Source organism: Neoarius graeffei, chromosome 7, assembly GCF_027579695.1.
Source record: "Neoarius graeffei isolate fNeoGra1 chromosome 7, fNeoGra1.pri, whole genome shotgun sequence".
Taxonomy (NCBI): domain Eukaryota; kingdom Metazoa; phylum Chordata; class Actinopteri; order Siluriformes; family Ariidae; genus Neoarius; species Neoarius graeffei.
In genome coordinates, this window is record NC_083575.1 from 57,620,023 (window position 1) to 57,645,335 (window position 25,313).

The 25,313-nt window shown below is 41.7% G+C and overlaps 1 protein-coding gene across 1 annotated transcript in view; it reads right to left on the reverse strand.

Moving 5' to 3' along the window:
• fancl (FA complementation group L) overlaps positions 1-25,313 on the reverse strand; it is a 44,302-nt gene that overhangs the window by 941 nt on the left and 18,048 nt on the right. Inside the window, exons 7-13 of the mRNA XM_060926062.1 lie at positions 25,008-25,076; positions 3,682-3,832; positions 3,514-3,597; positions 2,516-2,561; positions 2,324-2,405; positions 1,371-1,487; positions 1,156-1,227 (exon numbers count right to left, since the gene is read on the reverse strand). Of these exons, the coding sequence (XP_060782045.1) occupies positions 1,156-1,227; positions 1,371-1,487; positions 2,324-2,405; positions 2,516-2,561; positions 3,514-3,597; positions 3,682-3,832; positions 25,008-25,076 (621 nt within the window). The remainder of the gene's footprint in view (positions 1-1,155; positions 1,228-1,370; positions 1,488-2,323; positions 2,406-2,515; positions 2,562-3,513; positions 3,598-3,681; positions 3,833-25,007; positions 25,077-25,313) is intronic.

Sequence of the window (25,313 nt, forward strand, 5' to 3'; positions counted from 1 at the left end):
TCCTCACAGCAAGAAGATTCTGGGTTCGAGCCCAGCGGCCGACGGGGGTCTTTGTGTGGAGTTTGCATGTTCTCTGTGTGCTGGTTCACAACTCGTTCAACTTGCGAGCCAGCTGAGAACCAGTTTGCTTTTCCATAGCTCGCGGTGCTAAGGGAAGCCACGTCATTACGTTGCTGTATACGTCATTACGTCGCTGTATACGTCAGTTACGTCGCTACATTTGCATAAACCTTGGCGCGAACATCGAAGCAAAAACAACACGGAAGAAGCAGCAGCAACAACAATAATAATGGATGACTTCGCATTTGTACAGCTGCTGCTTCTCGTTGCTTAAAAATGGCGATTTTTCGTGGTCTTGTTATTCTTAACAACTCCGCCCCCCCCGCTGACATAAGCGGTTCTTTCCTCTCGCCCAGCAAAGAGCTGGTGCTAGCCTGGAACCGGTTTTTCTGGCCCCAGAGCCAGTTCTTTGTCAGTGGAAACAGAAAACCCGGTTCCAAACTAAGCACTGGCCCCGAACCAGCCCTGGAACTGCTTTGGTGGAAAAGGGGCATGTGTGGGTTTCCTCCACAGTCCAAAGACATGCAGTTAGGTTAACATGGCGCGGCCATGGCCTGAGGTTGGGCTGAAGTGCCCTTGAGCAAGGCACCTAACCCACAACTAGCGTAGCTGCCCACTGCTCTGGGTATGTGTGTGTGTTCACTGCTTCAGATGGGTTAAATGCAGAAGAGGACCTTCACTGTGTGCTTGAGTGTATGTATGACAAATAAAGGCTGCTGCTTCTTCTTAAAAAAAAAAAAAAGACTCAAACCACTACTTATGCCATGGGATGTTCCAAGCAGCAGGTGAGCACAAATAAGACATGGAGGAAATGCAACATAGTGAATCCCCCCCCCCCCAATTTTTATTCTTGGGTTAAAACAGAACCTGAATATAACCTGTGTAACATAAATATGAAGGGTAGGTACTGTATAACAGGCTCATTTTCAGTAAAAATTAAGTGCAAACAAATTTCATGTTGGTGGGGGGTGTTCCGCTTGAAATAAAATTTTAACGCCCATTTTGACCTAGTAGACAGAACACAAGGGTTAAATAACTCTGCTTTAGAGACAGCGAGCCAAGTACCAAAGAGTTGAAATAATATGGCATTAGTACCTTGCTGCAGTAAGGACATTCTCCAAACACAATGTTGAAGCTTTGGCGACTGGTGGGCAAACCTCTCAGCCACTGAGATGACAATAATATGAACTCAGTCGATAATGTGAGGGAGAAACAACCGCGTCCTAATCGTTTGTGCTCATTAAAAATGGTATGTGATGAGTAATGATGGGTTAAAAGGGTGTACGAGTGATAAATCACAGTGTATTCACCTCATAGAGACAGGCCTGATGAAAAGGCTGCCCGCAGCGTGGATCGTTGCACACCTGATCTGGAATGGCAGAGTCCAGCCGATATGAATAGCAAATGCCGCACTCCACACTAAAACTCTGACGCAAAAACAAAATCAGATCGTTTATATGAAGATGATTGATGGCTGGCTACAATACCAGCTATACCCCTGAACAGAACAGCATCGAAAACCAATCGTCTCTTGCTCATATCTGTTCTGGGCCTGATTTTACAACACACCTCACCTCCCATCTCAAATTCTGCATCTACTTATCCCTCTTCCCCTGCTGGCTAAGAGGCTGTAATGCATGGAGGTTCATATTTGTTTCCACTAGGGTGAGAAGACTCAGGTGTGCTCATCAACCCTGTGTATACTTGACCTCCACTTCACAGAATCCTCCTTTTTTGCAAGACGCCAAACTGAGTCTGGAGAGCCTTCATACATCTTCCCCTTATTCCCCCCTCTTTTTCTGTTCTCCTCTACTCCTCTCCACTCTACTCTGTGTTTTTGCATGTTGCCTTTCCGATAATTAGAGGTTTTCCCCCCAAGCAATCCATTAAAAGGATGGCAGGTAAAATTTAAACATCTGGTCAAGTAAACTTTTCACTCTTTCGAATGTTAATGATGGCCAAGCATTAATCAGTGGTGCAGGCTGTGAATAAACACGGCGCCCTTTCAACCCACCAGCAGTCACACACGCTGAGGTGGGGGGAAAAGATAATTTGTGAATCTATGATTAAACAGCTCTTGATAGTGCTGAGGATTCTGCCACCTTTGTTATTGTAATGATCTTATCTGTAAACAACCCAATTAAAGGAATTCTGGATCCACCTCTACCGATTAAAAAAAAATAATAAAATCCTGCAAAGCCCAAATGTTACTGAGATGTGCAACTAATTATAAGTGGTGGTGTGACATGAAAATGCAACGTACAGATTTTTCGTGGGTGGCAGGTGACGGGAATTCTATCTCCATAACATCCTTCATGTTCTGCAGGACGCTGCAGTCGGGGTTCCTGAGAGAATGGGAGACCTATATTCACTCATAAAATACGAAAACGTGGATATGGTAGTGTAACGTCTGTGGAGATCAGGACAAAGAAGCAATTAATTACTGTCTCCTTACCATAAATGCATGTTAGCGTTCAGCTTGCTCCTCAGGGGGGTTACCACTGCAAAATAATAAACACTGACTTGTACCATACAGCTAGAACGTTTTAAATTAATACTAAATATATATATATATATATATATATATTGTAAAGAAATGAGCTCGAAATGATTTAAAAAAAGGCCCATTCAAAGAGAGTAGCAAAACAAGCCCGAGGGAATGTTCTATATGAAAGGGGCTTGCTTTGTAGTATAGAGCAAAGCAGTTTCAATTAACTGCACCTCATCTTTCATTCAGTGCCCGTCAACCTGATTGTAGCGCACTGACAGACAATGCACAGTCGTGTCATTTCTTACCACTAATCTCTCCTCTCTCTTAGAAATGCCACAGTAGAGCCAGGCACTTCCTACTGTGACAAACATTCTGACAGGGAGGGAAGTATTCAAATAATTCACATAAAACGTGCTCATCATGGCTGCTCCACCCTGAGAGATCAATCTGCGAGGAATGTGAGTTGCTCGCTCCGTTTGTCATTTGTAAATGCAAAAAGCAATATTTCTGTCTGACCCCTCGCTCGGAGGGTCTGCGTCTGCCACTGTCTTGACTATCGAAGTGTGGATTTAATATCAATGAATAACATTGCTAGGCAACCAACAATATGTTCTGTGCACCACTGTCAGCCAAGCATGACCTTGGATTTAAAGAAACAATCACAGAGGCTTAAATAGTGCAAACTGACCTCCATTCTAGCAAAATCGCTCTCTAAATCTAGAAGGACGTTACATATTTTCGCCGTCAGCCAATCCTGCTGTAGCAGTTCTGTGTTAAATGTAATAAAACCTTCATGTGATGTACACTTATGAAGAGAAGTAACTGGAAAATACGAGGTGATCTATGAAATTGACGGATATGGACTTTTCATATGTGAAATGCCATTCAAGAACAAAACAGGTCGTTTTAACCGTATGAGCAAATTTAAGTTGGGGACATTTGCAGATATTAAAAATACCCACCATGCTCCGCTCCAAGCAGGCAGCATTCTGGCAACATCTTCGGGTGCCTGGGGTCGATCTCAACCTTTATGGAGATGTTGTTTCCTAGGTACAATAAGGCCAAGGTCAGTTGCTGTAATATACTGTTGGTTTATTAAACCACAGGCAATGAAGATGGCAGGAGATTACCAATAGCGATCCTTCTCATCGTGTCTGCTCTGCTAGGTTTTTCAGGTTCCAGCACCCAGGTGTGCTCATCAATCTCATCCATCACTGCCCAGAATTCAGCCAAAGCCTCCACAATCAGCAGGAACTGGCTATGCATGTGGGCTAAATTGCTCTGTGTGTAACAGAGGATAGGATATTTATGTTTATTATGTAATCAGATACTACACTGCTCCATATGTTAAACAGACAAATCATGCTTGCATGCATTATAGCCTCCATCACAAAAATAGCCACACACCCAACATTGGAAACCAGATCAGAATGAAAGACTCTCCTGGCCATACATGACACAGCTACAGCTCAAACCTCAATTTATTGGGTACATTCAAGTGGAGAGTTAAAGTTGTTAAAGTCTCACAGTGTCATTATATGAAATCGGAATCTCATAAACCTGTTGGAAAAGCACTCTTGGCACAAAATCTGCTCGGCCGAAACTTGGCATCATTTAGAATAAATGAATGAACAGACACAATCATGTTTTAGATATTGTTTCTGTAGATCACCCAAGAAGCAGCACAAAGGAAATAAAATCTTACATAACAGAACAAGGAAAAACTTTTCCCTTACACAGATGCCAACAAAGTCGGAGAGAGTGGAGGTGGAGGATCAGTCTGTCCATCTGTCTGTAGTTATAGGTTATCACATGATTCTCTGCTTGCGTTCAGTATGTTCGCTGGATAAATACAATTAGGCTTTTTAGGCCTGTTTAGGACTTAGGCTTTTTCAGCTTGTACCAATAAGGCAGTAAATGGGGGAAGCCATTAGCCTGGGCCCGCCCATCCTAAGTGTGACGCAACACGAGGGCCTGTTGCGAGCTTAGTCTGGCCAGGCAAGCTATCTACAGCTCTTCCAAGCTCCCGAAAAATCGGGAACCAATCAACTTTGAGCATCTCCAATGGCCCTGGGTAGAGGCGTGTTCAAGGCACTGACGTAGTAGAACTGCGACCGGAAGCCATGGATTGTTTGCAGAATCTATGCCGGAAGCGCTTCATTCACGCTTCCGCATCTATTACGCATAGATGCTGTATTGAAAGCATTCAACGGGAAGTTCTCATTGAAAACGGAGCAAAGAGCAGCCCTGGACGTATTTATTGAAAGGAAGGACATTTTCGCCTTGCTCCCGACCGGCTTCGGTAAGAGTTTAATCTACCAGTTAGCCCCGACGCGTCGCATACGTCAGAGGAAAGAGTGATGTGATTGGTTTAAGCTTCGTCACAGCCTTTTCTGGCTTCGACCAGTAGCAAACTGAGGCATTTCAGGGAGGCGGGTCAACCACGGGCTCTGGGAAACGGTTGGGCTTAATATCTTGGCCAGACCAAATGCTCGGAGAGCTTTGAAGTCGCATTAGCCAGGCTAGGAAGCCATGGCCTTAGAGAAGCAGCTTTGGGACCAAAAGGTCGCCAGTTCGATTCCCTGGACCAGTAGGAATGGCTGAAGTGCCCTTAAGCAAGGCATCTAATCCTCAACTGCTTCCCAGGCTGCTCTGGGTGTGTTGCATGTTGCTCTTATTCAGAGTGTCTGCTAAATGCCTGTAATATAATTCAAATGTGGACGAGCTGTCATTCACAAACAAGTCCACACTGCTAATATAAAAATAATTAAATGTAAACTTACAAAATTAGTTAAAGGATCATAAGAGAACAGTGATCGCAATGCTATGTACACAAAAAAAGTATATATATTTATTTTTACACACACACACCCTACCTACATACATATTTTGTGTGTGTGTGTCTGTCTCTCTCTCTCTCTCTCACACACACACACACACACACACACAGGTATGCAAAAGTTTGGGCACCCCTGGTCAAAATTGCTGTTACTGTGAACGGTTAAGCAAGTTGAAGATGAAATGATCTCCAAAAGGCATAAAGTTAAAGATGACTCATTCCCTTTATATTTTAAGCAAAAACAATTTTTTTTATTTTCATCTTTTACATTTTCAAAATGACAAAAAAGGAAAAGGGCCCAAAGCAAAAGTTTGGGCACCCTGCATGGTTAGTACCTAGTAACACCCCCTTTGGCAAGTATCACAGCTTGTAAACACTTTTTGTAGCCAGCTAATAATCTTTCAGTTCTTACCTGGGGGATTTTCACACATTCGTCCTTGCAAAAGGCTTCCAGTTCTACAAGTTTCTTGGGCTGTCTTGCATGCACTGCTCTTCGGAGATCTATCCACAGATTTTCAATGATGTTTAGGTCAGGGGACTGTGAGGGCCAGGGCAAAACCTTCAGCTTGTGCCTCTTGAGGTATTCCATTGTAGATTTTGAGGAGTGTTTTGGATCCTCTTTTTAACTTCAACTTTTTTACAGATGGTGTGATGTTTGCTTCCAGAATTTGCTGGTATTTGTTCGAATCCATATTTCCCTTGACCAATGAAATGTGCCCTGTGCCACTGGCTGCAACACAACCCCAAAGCATGATCGATCCACACCCATGCTTCAGAGTTGGAGAGGTGTTCTTTTCCTGGAATTTGGCACCCTTTTTTCTCCAAACATACCTTTGCACATTGTGGCCAAAAAGTTCTATTTTGATTTCATCAGTCCACAGGACTTGTTTCCAAAATGCGTCAGGCTTATTTAGATGTTCATTTTCAAACTTCAGACACTGAATTTTTTGGCTAGGACACAGGAAAGCTTTTCTTCTGATGACTGTTCCATGAAGGTCATATTTGTTCAGGTGTCGCTGCATAGTAGAACAGTGCACCACCACTCCAGGGTCTGCGAAATCTTTCTGAAGGTCTTTTGCAGTCAAACAGGGGTTTTTATTTGCCTTTCTAGCAATCCAACGAGCAGTTCTTTCAGAAAGTTTTCTTCATCTTCCAGACCTCACCTTGATCTCCACTGTTTCTGTTAACTGCCATTTCTTAATAACATTATAATCTGAGGAAACAGCTACCTGAAAACACGTGGCTACATTCTTGTAGCCTTCTCCTACTTTGTGAGCATCAATTATTTTATTATTCAGAATGCGAGGGAGTTGCTTAGAGGAGCCCATGACTGTTGATTTTAGGGACAAGTTTGAGGAGTCAGAGAATTTATACAGCTTTGAAATCTGCATCATCTGACCTTTCCTAACGAAGAATTTGAACAAGCCACAGCTCAATAAGCTAATTAAGGTCTGGAACCTTGGTAAAAGTTACCTGAGAACTCAAATGTATTGGGGTGCCCAAACTTTCGCATGGTGTTCCTTTTTTATTTTCACTCTCCAATTGTACAAAACAAAAATAATACACAAATCTTGCAGAAAACGCTGAAAAGAAATGTCTCGTCTTTACCTTTATGCCTTTTGGTGATCAGTTCATCATCTGCTCACTTAACTATTCACAGTAACAGACATTTTCAATAAGGGTGCCCAAACTTTTGCATGCCACTGTGTGTGTGATATATCACTTGCAGTCATCAAACGTGCTACAACGTTTTCTTTAGCAAGTTGCTTTTAAGTAGAATTACAGACCTGAAATCATGCATTTGTCTTTTGCTAATACATCTACAGTACTGCAATTTCAAGCATAAATACAATCCAAAGTCTGGGTAAGAGCTTTCAAAGAACACTTTAGCCAAGAACAGCTATCAAATTTAGAAAAAAAAAAAAACACCTCTCTGAAGTCACTCTGGCTTTCCATCAACAACTCACTGATGAGAGAACAAAATGAGAAACCTACTAATAAAAATACTGACTGAGAAAGGAAGAATGTATCCCATGCATTTGCAAACAAGCGAACGTGAACGATAGCTTTTGATCACTGCACACCAGACAGCTCATTTAAGGTTCTACATTACAGTTTTCTGCATTCTAACATACACAACACACTAGGGGCTCTCGTTCCTGTGGAGCTTGCTCAGCTGTGAGGCAGAAGTTACAGTTTAAGGACGGCAGCTCATAAATCATAGCTGCTGATTGATAGCTGATGGTGGTTGGCTGTGCTTCACTCTGTGCTGTCAGTGTGAGTAAATGCAGGTTGAGTGTGGCGATCTGCTCAAAGAATCATAATTCCAGTGCACAGTCTTTAATCTCAACCCACAGAGAGCTTTGGTCTGGACACCAGATCCTTTCTGCAAAAAACCAAGACCGCTGGTTTATCTCTGTAATAGGCCACACTAACACTTTAAGGGAAAAGTTTTAGTTGTCGTACACAAAGTTCCCAGATTAAGTTCCTCTCAGTGTATGCTACACATACACTCGCTTACTTGTCAAGAATATGACTTACTTGTCAAGAAGGATGACTCATCTGACCAGATCACTTTTTTCACATCTCCATAGACCGGTGTTTACAGATTTTGCACCACTAAACTCTCAAATATGCATTTGTCTTTGCAATGAGAGGTTTATGCACTACAAGCTTACTACATTTTTCCTCATGTCGTTTTACGTAGCTGGTCAATTTTTCCATACAACTCGCACTAATGCACAAACACCACGCTCTGAAATGCAGAGTGTTTATTGAGCAGTATATGTGACAAGCTCTTGCCATCCATGGCTCAATACAGAGGATTTTTGGTTATTTAACATACTTGCACTGCATATATCCACTCTAAGTTTACGCACGTCATCTCTGTTCTTATAGATACACACAAAAAAGTATGTATTCATGAGCATAAACAAAGCTCTGTTTAAAAACAGAATTAATAGGGGGGAAAAGTCTTCAGACACTAAAGTCACCTGAAAAGAGTTGCAGGATGACCTGAAAGCAGCACAAAGGACAGTTACAGAGAAAACAAACAATGAACTGCACTGCAGTTGTCTCTGGTCCTAAACTTAATGCAAAACTCCTCTGCTGGAAAAGAAGCACAGGCTAAAATTTGCACACAAGCAGAACACTTTTGGAACAAAGGACGAAACAAAAATAGAACACTGGCAATAATTCAGCTCAACATGTTTGGAGAAAGAAGGGTCATGTGCATGATCCCCAGAACACTATACCCACAGTGAAGTACAGAGGTGGGAGCACGGTGTGGGGCTGCTTCTCTGCAAACAGTACTGGGGCATTACACATCACGGAAGGCAACATAAATGGAGCATAGTACCATTAGTAGAGGAGATTTTAATCTCATTGGCCAAGAAACTGACAACAACCCAAAACAAAGCCAAAATAACTTGAGACTGGTTTCTAAAAAAGTGAAGGTGCTGACTTTATTTATGGAGGATTTTGAAACTGCGAGTCCACCAGAGAGACCCCCGCAACCTTGAAGACAATTTGCCAAGAGGAACAGGCCAAAATTGAACCACAATGCCATAAAAATCTGCTAACTTCGTAACATTAATGTCTTGAAGCTGGAATTGCCAACAAGTATTAAATGTTGGCCATTTGTGGTGTCCGAATACTTTCATAAAAGTATTTGGTGGCATCTATCCTGATGCCCTACTTCTGGTTGGAGTCCTCATCACTTCCTGACATACCAGTGACCCCTCCTGCTTTCCAGATCTGCCTGATCCATCCTGATGCCCTACTTCTGGTTGGAGTTCTCGTCACCTCACTCCTGCTGAGGATGGCCCCAAATAAACAAGCTAAAGATGCACTTAGGAACCATGAAGATGGCTACAATTGTACCTGCTTAGGATGGCCCCAAATGGACAGGCTAAAGATGCACTAAGGAACCATGAAGATGGCTACAATTGTCATTTAGGACTATCCATCCATCCATTCATTTTCTGTAGCCGCTAATCCTGTTCTACAGGGTCGCAGGCAAGCTGGAGCCTATCCCAGCTGGCTATGGGCGAGAGGCGGGGTACACCCTGGACAAGTCGCCAGGCCATCACAGGGCTGACACATAGGACATATAGTCCACACGACAACGGCAACGAGATTTCTTTTTTTAGCGGGTAAAAAAAAAATATCGCGTCCACATGGGCAACGGATCAGTAAAATATCAGGTACATATGGCAACGCAACGCTTGCTGAAAACGATGCAATACACATGCCACACCTCTACGTGCGCTGTAAGACGGTCCCATCGGAGACACCAGAACAATAGAAGAAGAAGTAGGACTCATGCGCATGTAACAGGTTTATTTTTTCCACTTGCCATTGTGTGTAGTGGTGGGGAAATTCTGCACTGGCCCTTTAAGAGCGCAGGTAGTTATGGGAACGAGGTGCTGGCCTCTTTCAGTTCGTTTTGGAAATGTAAGCGCCAATGCCACTGGACGTTTGCAGCTCGTCCTCAGCAGTGTATTTGTCAACAACACAACGCAACGTCTGTTACACGCATAAACCCCTTCTTCTACCCGGCGTGAAGCACTCACAGAAACAAACACACAACAAGAAGATGGCTGCGACTACGCGAGGAAATCATGCCTTCTGTGTGTACAAATTAGTTTTATTAGTGTGCATAGTTTTATATAACTTAATTTTCTTATTGTGTGTGAACATTTTGAAAAGGATTTTTATATAATTTATATAACTTTATATTGTGTGTGAACATTTTGAAAAGCAGTCTTATCCAATAAAAAAGAAATTCAAGAAATGGTTCAGTTACTTGTTTATTTAAAAGAAAAGCTGTATACAAAAGTGAATGCAATGCAGTGGTTCATACAAAACAGTCTGTTGAAGGGTCTTCTGACCCTTTTCCCCTCTGCCTCCATTATAGTCAGGTAACTGTTGCTTTGTGTGGAAGGCTGTACTTTCTGTTCATCAAAGCAGGTGCAAATTGTCTGTCTGGCAGGTCAGTCAGGTTAATGTGTAAACAATTTCAATTTCTGTTGTTACGAATGATGCGCGCGAGAGTGCTGCTTGTTCTAGTCATGTGGTTGTGATGTCATCGTAAACACATCTGTTCTACTCATCCAGACGACTTCGCAACGGCGCCGTTGCCAGATTTTTCCACTCTGGAACCCGTTCTCAAAAAATATCGTTTTGGGGCACCCAAAACGCCGGTGCCATGTGGACGCCAGGCCGAAACGATAAAAAATTTTATCAGATTCACCTGAAACTGTTGCCGTGTGGACAGGGCCATAGACACAGACAACCATTCACACTCACATTCACACCTACGGTCAATTTAAAGCCACCAATTAGCCTAACCTGCATGTCTTTGGACTGTGGAGGAAACCAGAGCACCCGGAGGAAACCCACACGGACACGGGGAGAACATGCAAACTCCGCACAGAAAGGCCCTCACCGGCCACGGGGCTCGAACCCGGACCTTGCTGTGAGGTGACAGCGCTAACCACTACACCACCGTGCCGCCCTATTTAATAAAATGAGATGAGAATTTTGATTTAAAAAAAAATTGCCTTCAGTTCTCCTTTAATGTTCAAACTGACACATTTGATTGTATATTTACAAAAAAACTCACTCTGAATTTGATGGCTAGAACACATTCCAAAAAAAAAAAAAGTTAGAACAGGGGCGACAAAAGACTGGGAAAATAGAATGCTTTACCAAAGAAGAAGGGAGGAAGGAAAAAAGAAGGGGGGGGGGGCAAGCAAGCACAATGAACGTGCTCTCTCCTGGTTAAGACCCTCTGAGACCCTCTTAGTATTAAGAGGCTTTTGGGAAACTCAGCACAGCAAACAAACAAAAACCTCCTGTTTGGAACATTCTACAGGTAAACAGGTTAATTGGGTATGAAAGGGGCATCATTGAAAAGGCTCAGTCGGTCATAAGCAAGGATGGGACGAGGTTCACCACTTTGTGAAAAACTGTGTGGGTAAACAGTCCAACAGTTTAAGAACAACACTTCTCAATGTACAACTGCAAGAAATGTAGGGATTTCGGCAACAATGTGAACACATTATGGTGGACATTTGTGCATATTTTTCATAAAAGCTATTAGAAATTTACTAGTACTGAGGCACTGATTAGGATGCAGTGGTTAATGAAAGATGAAGGAATGAACAGCAATGTGCACTGCACCATCCAAAAATATAATTTGTTCACATCCAAGTATGATGCACCTGGATTTCAGTGTACCAGAGCTTTTAGGAACAGAAAAAAAAAAAACCACCCAGCACAAAACATACTGACTTCAGTATGAACCTAGGCAGAAGGGTAAATGTTAAAATCACCCTTGTCATCAGTAGCCTCATTTTGCTCCATTGTAATACCCGTGACGTGACCACATAAAGCAGCCAATTTAGAAAGATTTTAGGGAGAAGTACAGCCATATTTCGGGACGCAATTTTGAGCATCTCCTTTTCTTTTGTTACATAATTTGAGTACTGGAGTGGCCGTTGATTATGTGCTTGATTCTCTCATACATTTCTATACATGTTAAATGGAAGGGACAGAACATAAACAACACCCAGAGACTGTAATTGGCCACAACAAAACAAATAGATAGCTCAGTGACTTCATGTTGAGCAAGACCGATTAAAAAAAAAAAACACCCCAACTCCATGCACATATGATGAGAGAATGATCACAGTGGTGCTTAAAAGTTTGTGAACCTTTTTCCCTCAGCGGCTGTGGTGCCATTTATAAAGGTTCTGAGATATTCAGCGATAATTATTCAGGGATTATATATATATATATATATATATATATATATATATATATATATATATACACACACACAGTAGCTGCCTTATGCTTCTGTATCAGTTTCTAAATGATCATGTTTGACTGTATCTAATTCAAATCCATACAAAGTACAGTTTTTCTTGTGAACCCTGTAATCAGTATACTGTAGTATGAGTAGCAACTTTCATTTTATTTGACATAACTAAATTATTTTAACATGAACTAAGCTCAGTTTAGCTTGAAATATTTGTTTTTATTTTATATAAGACCCAAGTATACTGTAGGTAAGATATGATTAGCATACTTTTTTTTTTTACATTGAGCACATTCCATTTCTGTTTTGATAGATAGATAGACAGACAGACAGACAGACAGTGGTGCTTGAAAAGTTTGTGAACCCTTTAGAATTTTCTATATTTCTGCAGAACTATGACCTAAAACATCATCAGATTTTCACACAAGTCCTAAAAGTAGATAAAGAGAACCTAGTTAAACAAATGAGACAAAAATATTATACTTGGTCATTTATTGATTGTTAGATTTAACCAGTGTTGAATTTGAAATTGAAATGATTGAATGTTAGATTTAATGTAGATTTAAAGCTGCATTAAGAGATCACTTAAGTTAGTTTTATAGTTTTAGTGTTAAGACTTTATGATTTTAATATTTTAGAGCTTTTTAAGATCCTTTATTATTTTAAACTATTACATATACTATAACAGTGATTCTAAACTATTCCTGTGTAACTTGACCAAGTTACTGTGTGACCTTCGCCCAGGGGAGAAGACACTTCTTTGCTAGACTAAACATGTCTTTGTTTAAAAATTGTCGTTAAGAACATCTGCTGATATGAAATGTATACAGGACATTTTGCTCATGATTGATCCAAGGTTTCACTCACACACATACATATTGATGGAATTAAGATGTGTTTTGCTCAGTCCAAGGTTTACTGACCTACGTCATCATACCATCACACCATAGTCTGACATCCTACGACGCACACACATAGCATAGACACACTCACACACACCCACAGCTGCATATCCACACAGACACGCACACACACACAGACAGATCTCAAACAGTGATGTCACTTCATCCACAGATAACACACATAAAATCTCCTGTATTCTCTCGTCTCATGGGGGACTTGTGAATAAAGATCGCGAACTCATGGGGTTCCTGTCTTTCTTTCGCGACTCACCCCCAGACGTCTGGGTGACACGGGGGGACTGATCTCGAGATGGTGAGGGCCAGAGGTGAAGAAACCTTTCAGTTATTGAGGAAAATGAGTCAATATTACATATCTGTGAGTGGCAAAAGTATGTGAACCTCTAGGATTAACAGTTAATTTGAAGGTGAAATTAGAGTCAGGTGTTTTCAATCAATGGGATGACAATCAGGTGTGAGTGGGCACCCTGTTTTATTTAAAGAACACGGACCTATCAAAGTCTGATCTTCACAACACATGTTTGTGGAAGTGTATCATGGCACGAACAAAGGAGACTTCTGAGGACCTCAGAAAAAGCGTTGTTGATGCTCATCGGGCTGGAAAAGGTTACAAAACCATCTCTAAAGAGTTTGGACTCCACTAATCCACAGTCAGACAGATTGTGTACAAATGGAGGAAATTCAAGACCATTGTCACCCTCCCCAGGAGTGGTCGACCAACAAAAGATCACTCCAAGAGCAAGGGTGTAATAGTCGGCGAGGTCACAAAGGACCCCAGGGTAACTTCTAAGCAGCTGAAGGCCTCTCTCACATTGGCTAATGTTAATGTTCATGAGTCCACCATCAGGAGGACACTGAACAACAACAGTGTGCATGGCAGGGTTGCAAGGAGAAAGCCACTGCTCTCCAAAAAGAACATTGCTGCTCGTCTGCAGTTTGCTAAAGATCACATGGGCAAGCCAGAAGGCTATTGGAAAAATGCTTTGTGGACAGATGAGGCCAAAATAGAACTTTTTGGTTTAAATGAGAAGTGTTATGTTTGGAGAAAACGCTGCATTCCAGCATAAGAACCTTATCCCATCTGTGAAACATGGTGGTGGTAGTATCATGGTTTGGGCCTGTTTTGCTGCATCTGGGCCAGGACAGCTTGCCATCATTGATGGAACAATGAATTCTGAATTATACCAGCGAATTCTAAAGGAAAATGTCAGGACATCTGTCCATGAACTGAATCTCAAGAGAAGGTGGGTCATGCAGCAAGACAATGACCCTAAGCACACAAGTCGTTCTACCAAAGAATGGTTAAAGAAGAATAAAGTTAATGTTTTGGAATGGCCAAGTCAAAGTCCTGACCTTAATCCAATCGAAATGTTGTGGAAGTACCTGAAGCGAGCAGTTCATGTGAGGAAACCCACCAACATCCCAGAGTTGAAGCTGTTCTGTATGGAGGAATGGGCTAAAATTCCTCCAAGCCGGTGTGCAGGACTGATCAACAGTTACCGGAAACGTTTATTTGCAGTTATTGCTGCACAAGGGGGTCACACCAGATACTGAAAGCAAAGGTTCACATACTTTTGCCACTCACAGATATGTAATATTGGATCATTTTCCTCAATAAATAAATGACCAAGTATCATATTTTTTGTCTCATTTGTTTAACTGAGTTCTCTTTATCTACTTTTAGAACTTGTGTGAAAATCTGATGTTTTAGATCATATTTACGTATGCAGAAATATAGAAAATTCTAAAGGGTTCACAAACTTTCAAGCACCACTGTATATAATATGTAACACAAATAAGGGCAATGAAGAAAAGAAAGGTGGAAAAAAGAATCAAGTTTGTTCAGTCAAAGAGAAAAGAAAACCTTGCGGTGTGGGTTCAGGTGAAGAAGACAGCATAGGGTAGAATGCATTAATGTGACTGAGCCTAAGAAAAGAAAAGCATCCTGGCATGAGGGGAAAAAATTAAAAAAATGAACCAGAAATGATGGGTCACTGTGCCAGCAGAGTGCACACAATTTAACATTGCACAGGTGCAAAAACTCCGCAATTACTTTCCAATTAATGCCAGTTGTGCGATTACAGTTATGCTTATATCAATATATGGTCCAAATGAAATCTCTTTGTAATTGAATTCTGACTGGAAATAAGCATAAAATGCAGAGTGGCACAAAGATCCATGCTTCATAGGGTGAGCCTGTTCTCCACACTGTTAACTATTCTAATTAAGTCTTTTCATAATGGTCAACAATGCATATTCATAAAATCGCTTTGAAAGAGAATGAGTATGAGGTGAGAAAAATAAATAAAAGCCAGGAACCACATGATGTTGCATCTTAAAACCCTGAAGGAATTTTCTCAAACAAGCTAATGGCAGAGAATTGTGTTTAGTGCAAAACTACACTGAAAGTTTCAAAGGCAGAGTCAGTCTTTTCAGGTTATGAGCTTTTCATTCTTCTCTGCCATAGATATGATTTCTGGCTTCATCGCAGACTAGATAAATGGAGCAGAGTACCAGAAACAGAGCTTGTGGCAAAAACACGTCTTCTTTTAATTGGCTTGAACAGGATTAGAAAGGTCACCATTATTCATCCAGACATGTATTTACAACGGCCAAATCGCCTGATCTCGACCCTGTAGCTCTACTCTGCAAACTTGTGTGCTACCTGAAATCACACACATCATGTGTAATGGCCAACACAGACATCATTGCACCACAATGTTATTTAAAGAAAAAAAAAAGGGAGTTTTAGGTAGTATTAAAGGGGACACGTTGTGAAAAAAAAAACACTTTCAGTGCTTGTGCACATATATTTGGGTATTCGGTGTGCCTACCAAACCACAAACTCAGAAATAATACGCCTGGTCAGTTTCTTTTGGGTGTCTATTTCAGAAAACGTTTGCTTGTTCAGATTTGACTCCCCTTTCTATGTCACAAGGGGAGCTCCTTAAACTTATCCCCATCTCTTCACCTGAGTATCTCTACTCATGGCATGAGAACTGCCTTTGTGGATGAACATTTATGAGGAAAATGTGACCTGATTGGCTGGCGGAAGAGGGGGTGGAGTGAGCAACGGCTCATTATCATTTAAAGGAATAGACACTTGAATCAGCCGTTTTGAACAGGACTGTTTCAACAGAGTGACTACGTTTACATGCACATCCAAATCGAGCTGCTGTTGGTAATCGAGCTGAAGGTCCCAGCAGGGGTGCCAGAGAAATCCAATCCTACATGCACACAATGAAATCGGGCTATTGTGTGAGGTGCATTGTGCACCCGAGCCACAGGTGGCGCTACACGCCCCATCGTGTTGGTACACTTCCGGTTGTCGTCATGAAGAAGAGCTATTCAAGAGTGTAAACAAAGTTATCAGTTCCGTGTTCTCCATTGCGTTTTTCTCCCGTCCATGAATTTTAATATATTCAACTCCTTAAGCTGAATGAGCATGAACTCTGTCTCCTCATTGCTCCAGAAGTGCACGTTTCTGCTCGCCATTTTCTCTTCTTCGTTTGTTCCTCCTGACCTCTTCTGCTGCTCGCTACTACTGTTGTCATGCCGACCGAGGCTGTTGTGTTTCCCTCTTGTGGTCTCGTCACTCGTCACTTCTGGAAGGGGCAGTAAGTAGCTCGACTACTAGCTCGATAGGGTATACATGCACTAAGTAGCTCGGCAGAAATCGCATAATCTAGGTCGTGTAGCTCGAGTCCGAGAAATCAAGTTCAGTTCAATTTCAGCCGAATTAAGGTGTATACATGGCATTTAGAACTTCGATTTCAGTCGAGCAACGACAGAAATTCGATTCTCTCTATGTGCATGTAAACGCACTGAGTGAGAAGGGAACTGTGGTGTTTTATCCTTGTAGTATTTTGACCAAACCATGTCACAGGAACTTCATTATGTCCTCAGGGAATGGTGTCAACTTGTGGAAAAGGGGTATAAGAGGTCACCTTTAAGACTTGTTCATTCTCCAGCCCAAGGTAGATACAAAGGGACAGCATTCCATTTAGAAAGATAAGGTGTAATATTCCTGACCTAAAATGACAGAGAACTAGTTCTACACTGCACGCGAGCTTCCAAGTAGCACTGGTGTAATTGTTTTCATCCACTGATGCACTGTGATCATCTTTAACTCATAATGACGATGACATTTGTTTTCCAAATTAACTTGCATTCATGAACATGTACACCAAGTCAAGGTTATTCAAGTTAGGAAAACATTTTATTAGTTAAAAAAAAAAAAGTTTCAGCAATTAGATCACCTTTTGTAAATAGCTCAATTTATTTAAATCAAAAGATGTCTGCATGTTACAAATAACTGGCAACTTTCCCATAATATACGAGTGTGCAGAACAGTAGACGTGAGCATTAAAAATGAACGAAAGGTGCTGTGAATTATGCACACACAGAGGAACATGGAGCAGTGAAGTGAGCATGCAGAGAAGTTGTCTCTGAGAGTGCTTCAGTTCTGCAAGCACTGAGCCAGAATTCCTTTACCTTGCTTGAGTGTCAAACAAACAATTTTAAATTCAAAGAGCCATGGCCTGAAGTTAAAACAAGTAATTAATCCCTCTGAGTTACATGTTGATCCTGGGATTGAGATGCTGGCCTCTTCTGCCCCTCGGACCTGCTTGATCCATCCTGGTGCCCTGTGTCTGGTCGGAGTTTTATCGCACCGCTCCTGTGAAGGACGGCCCCATGAGGACAGTTGAGGGTTAGACCTGTTAAAACTGTTAATATTACAGTCAGGCTGTCTGTTGTTGCCCAAATGAGGATGGGTTCCCTTTTGAGTCTGGTTCCTCTCGAGGTTTCTTCCTCATGTCGTCTGAGGGAGTTTTTCCTTGCCACCGTTGCCACAGGCTTGCTCATTGGGGATAGATTAGGGATAAAATTAGCTCATGTTTTAAGTCGTTCAAATTCTGTAAAGCTGCTTTGCGACAATGTTTATTGTTAAAAGCGCTATACAAATAAACTTGATTTGATTTGATTTAATTCTGGATGTTTATTTCAGTAATATTCTAAAAATTTGCATTTAAATACAAAATTTTTTATATTAAAAAACCACCCCTAGATACCTGTGCATGTCTGAGGTCAGCCTTTTTCTGATTGGGAGAATTGGGAGATAGAAGCTATGGTACAACCTCGATTCCAAAAAAGTTGGGACAAAAGTACAAATTGTAAATAAAAATGGAATGCAATGATGTGGAAGTTTCAAAATTCCATATCTTATTCAGAATAGAATATAGATGACATATCAAATGTTTAAACTGAGAAAATGTATCATTTAAAGAGAAAAATTAGGTGATTTTAAATTTCATGACAACAACACATCTCAAAAAAGTTGGGACAAGGCCATGTTTACCACTGTGAGACATCCCCTTTTCTCTTTACAACAGTCTGTAAACGTCTGGGGACTGAGGAGACAAGTTGCTCAAGTTTAGGGATAGGAATGTTAACCCATTCTTGTCTAATGTAGGATTCTAGTTGCTCAACTGTCTTAGGTCTTTTTTGTCGTATCTTCCATTTTATGATGCGCCAAATGTTTTCTATGGGTGAAAGATCTGGACTGCAGGCTGGCCAGTTCAGTACCCGGACCCTTCTTCTACGCAGCCATGATGCTGTAATTGATGCAGTATGTGCTTTGGCATTGTCATGTTGGAAAATGCAAGGTCTTCCCTGAAAGAGACGTCGTCTGGATGGGAGCATATGTTGCTCTAGAACCTGGATATACCTTTCAGCACTGATGCTGTCTTTCCAGATGTGTAAGCTGCCCATGCCACACGCACTAATGCAACCCCATACCATCAGAGATGCAGGCTTCTGAGCTGAGCGCTGATAACAACTTGGGTCATCCTTCTCCTCTTTAGTCTGAATGACACGGCGTCCCTGATTTCCATAAAGAACTTCAAATTTTGATTCGTCTGACCACAGATCAGTTTTTCACTTTGCCACAGTCCATTTTAAATGAGCCTTGGCCCAGAGACGACATCTGCGCTTCTGGATCATGTTTAGATACGGCTTCTTCTTTGAACTATAGAGTTTTAGCTGGCAACGGCGGATGGCACGGTGAATTGTGTTCACAGATAATGTTCTCTGGAAATATTCCTGAGCCCATTTTGTGATTTCCAATACAGAAACATGCCTGTATGTGATGTAGTGCCATCTAAGGGCCCGAAGATCACGGGCACCCAGTATGGTTTTCCGGCCTTGACCCTTACGCACAGAGATTCTTCCAGATTCTCTGAATCTTTTGATGATATTATGCACTGTAGATGATATGTTCAAACTCTTTGCAATTTTACACTGTCGAACTCCTTTCTGATATTGCTCCACTATTTGTCGGCGCAGAATTAGGGGGATTGGTGATCCTCTTCCCATCTTTACTTCTGAGAGCCGCTGCCACTCCAAGATGCTCTTTTTATACCCAGTCATGTTAATGACCTATTGCCAATTGACCTAATGAGTTGCAATTTGGTCCTCCAGCTGTTCCTTTTTTGTACCTTTAACTTTTCCAGTGGGCGGCACGGTGGTGTAGTGGTTAGCGCTGTCGCCTCACAGCAAGAAGGTCTGGGTTCGAGCCCCGTGGCCGGCGAGGGCCTTTCTGTGCGGAGTTTGCATGTTCTCCCCGTGTCTGCGTGGGTTTCCGCCGGGTGCTCCGGTTTCCCCCACAGTCCAAAGACATGCAGGTTAGGTTAACTGGTGACTCTAAATTGACTGTAGGTGTGAATGTGAGTGTGAATGGTTGTCTGTGTCTATGTGTCAGCCCTGTGATGACCTGGCGACTTGTCCAGGGTGTACCCTGCCTTTCGCCCGTAGTCAGCTGGGATAGGCTCCAGCTTGCCTGCGACCCTGTAGAACAGGATAAAGCGGCTAGAGATATTGAGATGAGACTTTTCCAGCCTCTTATTGCCCCTGTCCCAACTTTTTTGAGATGTGTTGCTGTCATGAAATTTCAAATGAGCCAATATTTGGCATAAAATTTCAAAATGTCTCACTTTCGACATTTGATATGTTGTCTATGTTGTATTGTGAATACAATATCAGTTTTTGAGATTTGTAAATTATTGCATTCCGTTTTTATTTACAATTTGTACTTTGTCCAAACTTTTTTGGAATCGGGGTTGTACATTAAGAGACTGGATATATAATTATGTTAGAGGCTCTAGAACAGGGGTGTCAAACCTGATCCATAAAGGGCCGTGTGGCTGCAGGTTTTCATTCCAGCCATGCAGCAGCACCCTGATTTGGCTTATTCAATCAACTGACACACCCACCCTTTAATCAAGGGTGGGTGTGGCTGCAAGTATTTGACTGTGTGAAGACAGTTCAGTTGATTGAATGAGCCAAGTCAGGTGTGCTGCTGCATGGCTGGAATGAAAACCTGCAGCCACAAGGCCCTTTATGGATCAGGTTTGACACCCCTGCTCTAGAAGGTTATAGAAACACAGTGGTATGACCAAGGCTTTATACAGTGCAAGACAACATCAGCAACTTAGTACAGTAAATTCTTCCCATGGGGGGAAAGTCTTGGGAACTGGTGCAAAGGCACATAAATTTGGGGGGGGGGTTTAAAAATATATTATATATCATCTCCGACTCAGAAATACGTTGACGCCAGGGTTCGAGCCATTGCAAAATCTGTTCCTTTCCTGGACAGCGCTCTGGACCACTTGGCCACGGAGAATTACATCATGAACTGAGGTTATGTAATGTGGTGCTTACATAGACAGTATGCAGTGGCGCCACACCACGACTGTGGAATCGGGTATACAGTATGTGTGTGCTCATTGCTCACGTATGTGTGTTCACTGCTTCAGATGGGTTAAATGCAGAGAGGAATTTCACAAGTGTGTGATGAATAAAGTCGTGCTATCTGAGGCTGGCACACCAATGACCATCTTACACTCTTAAACATGTTCGAACTCGGTTAAACATACACATACAGACAGGTGCCTCTGTAGGCTTCAGCCAAAGGCTGAGCCAAAAAAAAAAAAACCTTTAAATTGAAAATGTCCTAACCCCCACCTAGTTTAAACATTTATCAAAGTTATTTTCCACAAGGATACCCAAATAAGATGATTGTGTTAATGGCAAAGGCATGTGAAGAGTTAAAGGTAGACTGCCTTTCAGATTTTTCAAGTTTAGGTCATGAAAAGAATTTTCCCTGACACCCAATTATTTTTGTTTAGTGGACCAAAAGCTACCAAATTCAAAAATCACAGACTTCCAATTTTATTAGTTTTTTTTTTTTTTTTAAATAGAACAATTAATGAATTTGGAGCCACATGACCCTAAATTCTCTGCTATTTTTTCCTGCTTCACTATGACCCAATTCAAGATACTACGTCATGCATCACGTGGTGGGCTTTCCCTGTTCACACAAGGCATTGTGGGATTCAAATATCAAACAGGAGAGGAAAATGGAAGACGAGTGTGTGAATGAAATGTGAAGGACTGACTACAGTAACGGAAAGCGAGAAGAAAAGATATGTTGTGAAGGAAAGGAAAGGCCGGACCAAACTAATAAATATCGGCGGTCAGTGAGCACCTCGGTGTAATCAGCTGTTCATTTAGCGACAGAATGATGTAACTATCAGTGCACGGTCAAGTAAACCTGTAGATGGCAGTAATGCAAAACTGTGAATGCCAGCTGCTGTAAAACCCAAAAGAAGAAGAAGCAGGTAACCCTGCGCATACGGACTTCCTCTGTCTGCTTGACTGTGCAAAGCGAGCGATTTCATGCACATTATTTGCTTGGGAATCCCCTCAAATTAAATAACTTCCCAGCCACAGAATGGCCTGATATTATTATTATTATTATTATTATTATTATTTAGATTTTGCAGAAATATACATCTCACAATGACCAAATTTCAGAGGGAACTAAATTTCACAGACTTTCTGAAATCAAAAGGCCATCAAGCTTTAAAGATACAAAACAATACAGAAAGACATCAAGTGTAAATAAAAGAAAGTAAATAGCTCATGAGCCATGACGGAAAATACAAATTTTACAATCACGCCACAGTGGTCACAATGGTATGTTTTCAAAAAGCAGTCAGCACAGTGTTGATTAAACTGTATGGATAGAAGCAAATCCACATGGTAATTATGTAATCTTGTCAGTCTCCATGTTCTTCGCAGTGGCCAGTTAAGTTCTTTTGTGTGTCACAGCTTGGTAATATTTTCCTTCTTTATTAGCTGTAACTCCGTGCATCTTCTAATTCGTGTGCTGGATGTAAGCACTTAGAAATTTAAAGGTGCCCTTCCACCAAAAACGTTTAATACTGGCTCTTTTTGAAATACCATAGTTCACTCCAAGTTGCATATGCATGCTGCATGTGAAAATGTAATTCTACCCCCATTCCCTGTATTAGCTTATGAAAGAAAATCATCGGAAAAACGAGCGGATCTGAAAAAGCCATACGATCTTACGTCACTTCGTAAATCAGTATTCATGGCCTCGCCCACTTTGGCTTGCGACCGCCCACGGGAAGGAAGTTCGGATTTAAGCGCGAGGAGAGATAGCAGAGCCAGTGTTGCCAGATTGGGCGGTTTTGAACATCTTTTGGGCTGGAGAAATGTCAGCAGTATCTGGCAACACTGAGCAGAGCCCATCTCGTCAGTAGCTAACGAAGAGGACCTAACAGCAAGTTGAAAACATGTCTGAACAAGTTCGTGCCTGTGTTATTTGTGACAGTAAGACATCAGCATTGCATTTCTTGCCCAAGATAGAAGAGGTGAAGAATAAATGGTTGGAATTTATCTTTGGAACGCCACCAGCGAAGTATAATGCAGCGTTAGTACTGTGTTTTGATCATTTCAACCACAGTGACTTTTCAAACTTCGGCGCCTTCAGTAGTGGTTTTGCTTCGAGGTTGCATTTAATCCCTGGATCTGCGCCGTCAAGACGATCGACCGCCAGCTCACAAGCTGTAAGTAAAACAAACTTTTTGCTCGAAGGTTTTTGTTACAAAATAGCATGTTCATATTCTCCACATTAGCATGCATGACATGATCACAAGCTAGGCAGGGATGAGAGTTTTCCGCTTTTTCTGAGTAAAAACGACCTTTTTATATTATGCCAAATCCGTTGAGAAATTTGTTTTTAATTAATTTCGGGGGGTTGGGGGTATGTTCCTTCATGCTGTTCAAACTTTATTAACTCCAACGATGTTTACACATTATTTGTAAGTCGGCATCTTTAGTCTCATTTAAATCTCGTTGAATGTGATGTAAAATTCGTGTTCTCTACATTGTTATTGGTCAAAACATCGACATCGAGACCATAATAGCCAATCAAAACAGTTTTTACAAAGACACCCACTTTTTTTTTAAGTCACTCGTTCATTTTATTCGTTTGTTTGTTCAGTAAAAACCCAAAGATTTGTTGAATTTTTCTTATTTCCTCGCGTCGCACCTCAATGACGTCAGCGCGCAGTATTTTTCCCTTCGCGGTTTGTTCCTTCTCTCTCGCCGTAGTAAGACACCCACATCCGCTTGTTCTGACTCACTGGAGGTAGCGTCACAGTGCTGTTAGCCAATCAGAGGTAACACGTTTACGTCATGAATATTAATGAGTAAGAGCTGAAATCCTGTCGTTCTCCCGCCACCCACTCCTCCAGCAAACTAGAACAGCCTGAAACAGGAGAACCACAGCATTTTTTTTTTTTCACCAAAACCAGCTCACAGGGCATTCATTCATACTAGAGACCACCGCACAATTAATGAAAAAACGATGCAAGGAGACCTTTAAAACCACTAAGGGATTAATGCAAGTACTGTACCTTGGGCTCCTAACCATACCCTTTAATATCTGCCATAGTATATAGTTGTGTTAATCACCCAATGGCGTACTTGATTAATCTGAGAGGAATGAGAAAGAAGAGTGTGTATGCATGGCTTCAGTTCTGAGGCAATATCACAAGCTTCACTTTTAATATTAGTCTTTATTACCATATGCACAATTATGGCACATTTCGTGTGCACTCAGGCTTGTTGAGTTTGATGAACGAGTCCCCAGGACGCTGGCTGGGTGACTGACTGAGCCGTGTTCCTGCAGAGCCACACCTGCACTGCTGCATGTGCCGTCGTACAGAGAGCCCAGAAGAGCAAAAGCCTCTTATCAGGACTGTAGATCTATCATACACAAGCGTGCATTATGGCCTTGCGATGACATGCAGTATAATTACTCATCTAAATCAGCTGGAAAAGGTAGGAGGCAGATTTTTCTCAGAACAGAGAAGATACATCAAGACATCAGCATCCCAGCAGGGCAGCAGGAAGCAGAAGGTGCTGAGCTGGCCTTCACAGTCAGAGAGCTGTGTACTACTGCCATGCTGCACATGCAACAAAACAATCCAGCTCTCTCTCTCACCTTCACCGCTTTACACTACGCTACTGTAGAATCCTCTCATGTGCTGCCTGATTATGAAATATAAAATTGTGATACAATTCTTTAGTTTTATGCACAGAAGTTTATGCAAACTTCTACTTTATGAGACTTAGTAGTAATGTCTTCTTAGTGTTTTTTTTTTTTTTGTTTTCCTTCATCACACCAGCTCATCTGTCCTCTCAAATCTGGCAAACCTGAAGCCTCCGAGAGCTGTAAGCTCCAAGAAAAAAAAAAAGCAACACTTCTGTACAAAAACACCTTTCATCATCAACACAAACATGTCTTCAACTGCCAACCTTAAAGTAATTAGCACCACTGTGTTCGCATTGTTGAGTAAAAAGAGGCCAATTTAAAAAATAAATAAATAAAAATCTCCGCAGAATACACAAGGGTGTGGATAAGCTGCAGTGCCTCACACATCAAATGGGGGGGGAAAAAAATGCATTTTAAAGATCCGGTGTTTGACCAAAACATTGTACCTGTGGAGTCCATGGAACGACCAGTGGGACAGGCAGATCTGCGGAACATTCTGGAGCTTCTGCTGGGTACTGAGAACAGCAGGATACAGGGAAACAACATTACTACAAAATTCTTCATTTCTTGTGATTGATGGTCATTAAAGTTATAAGTTAGTGGTGCATGCAGGAGCAATTTTTATTTTTAAACCCCACACTCACCCGCAGAAAGTCTCCTCAATACTGCCCTTCATCCTACAGTTATTATTTACACCTGCCCACAATATTTTCGAATGCACTAACTACCTCGCCCGGGACGGAGTCCACCTG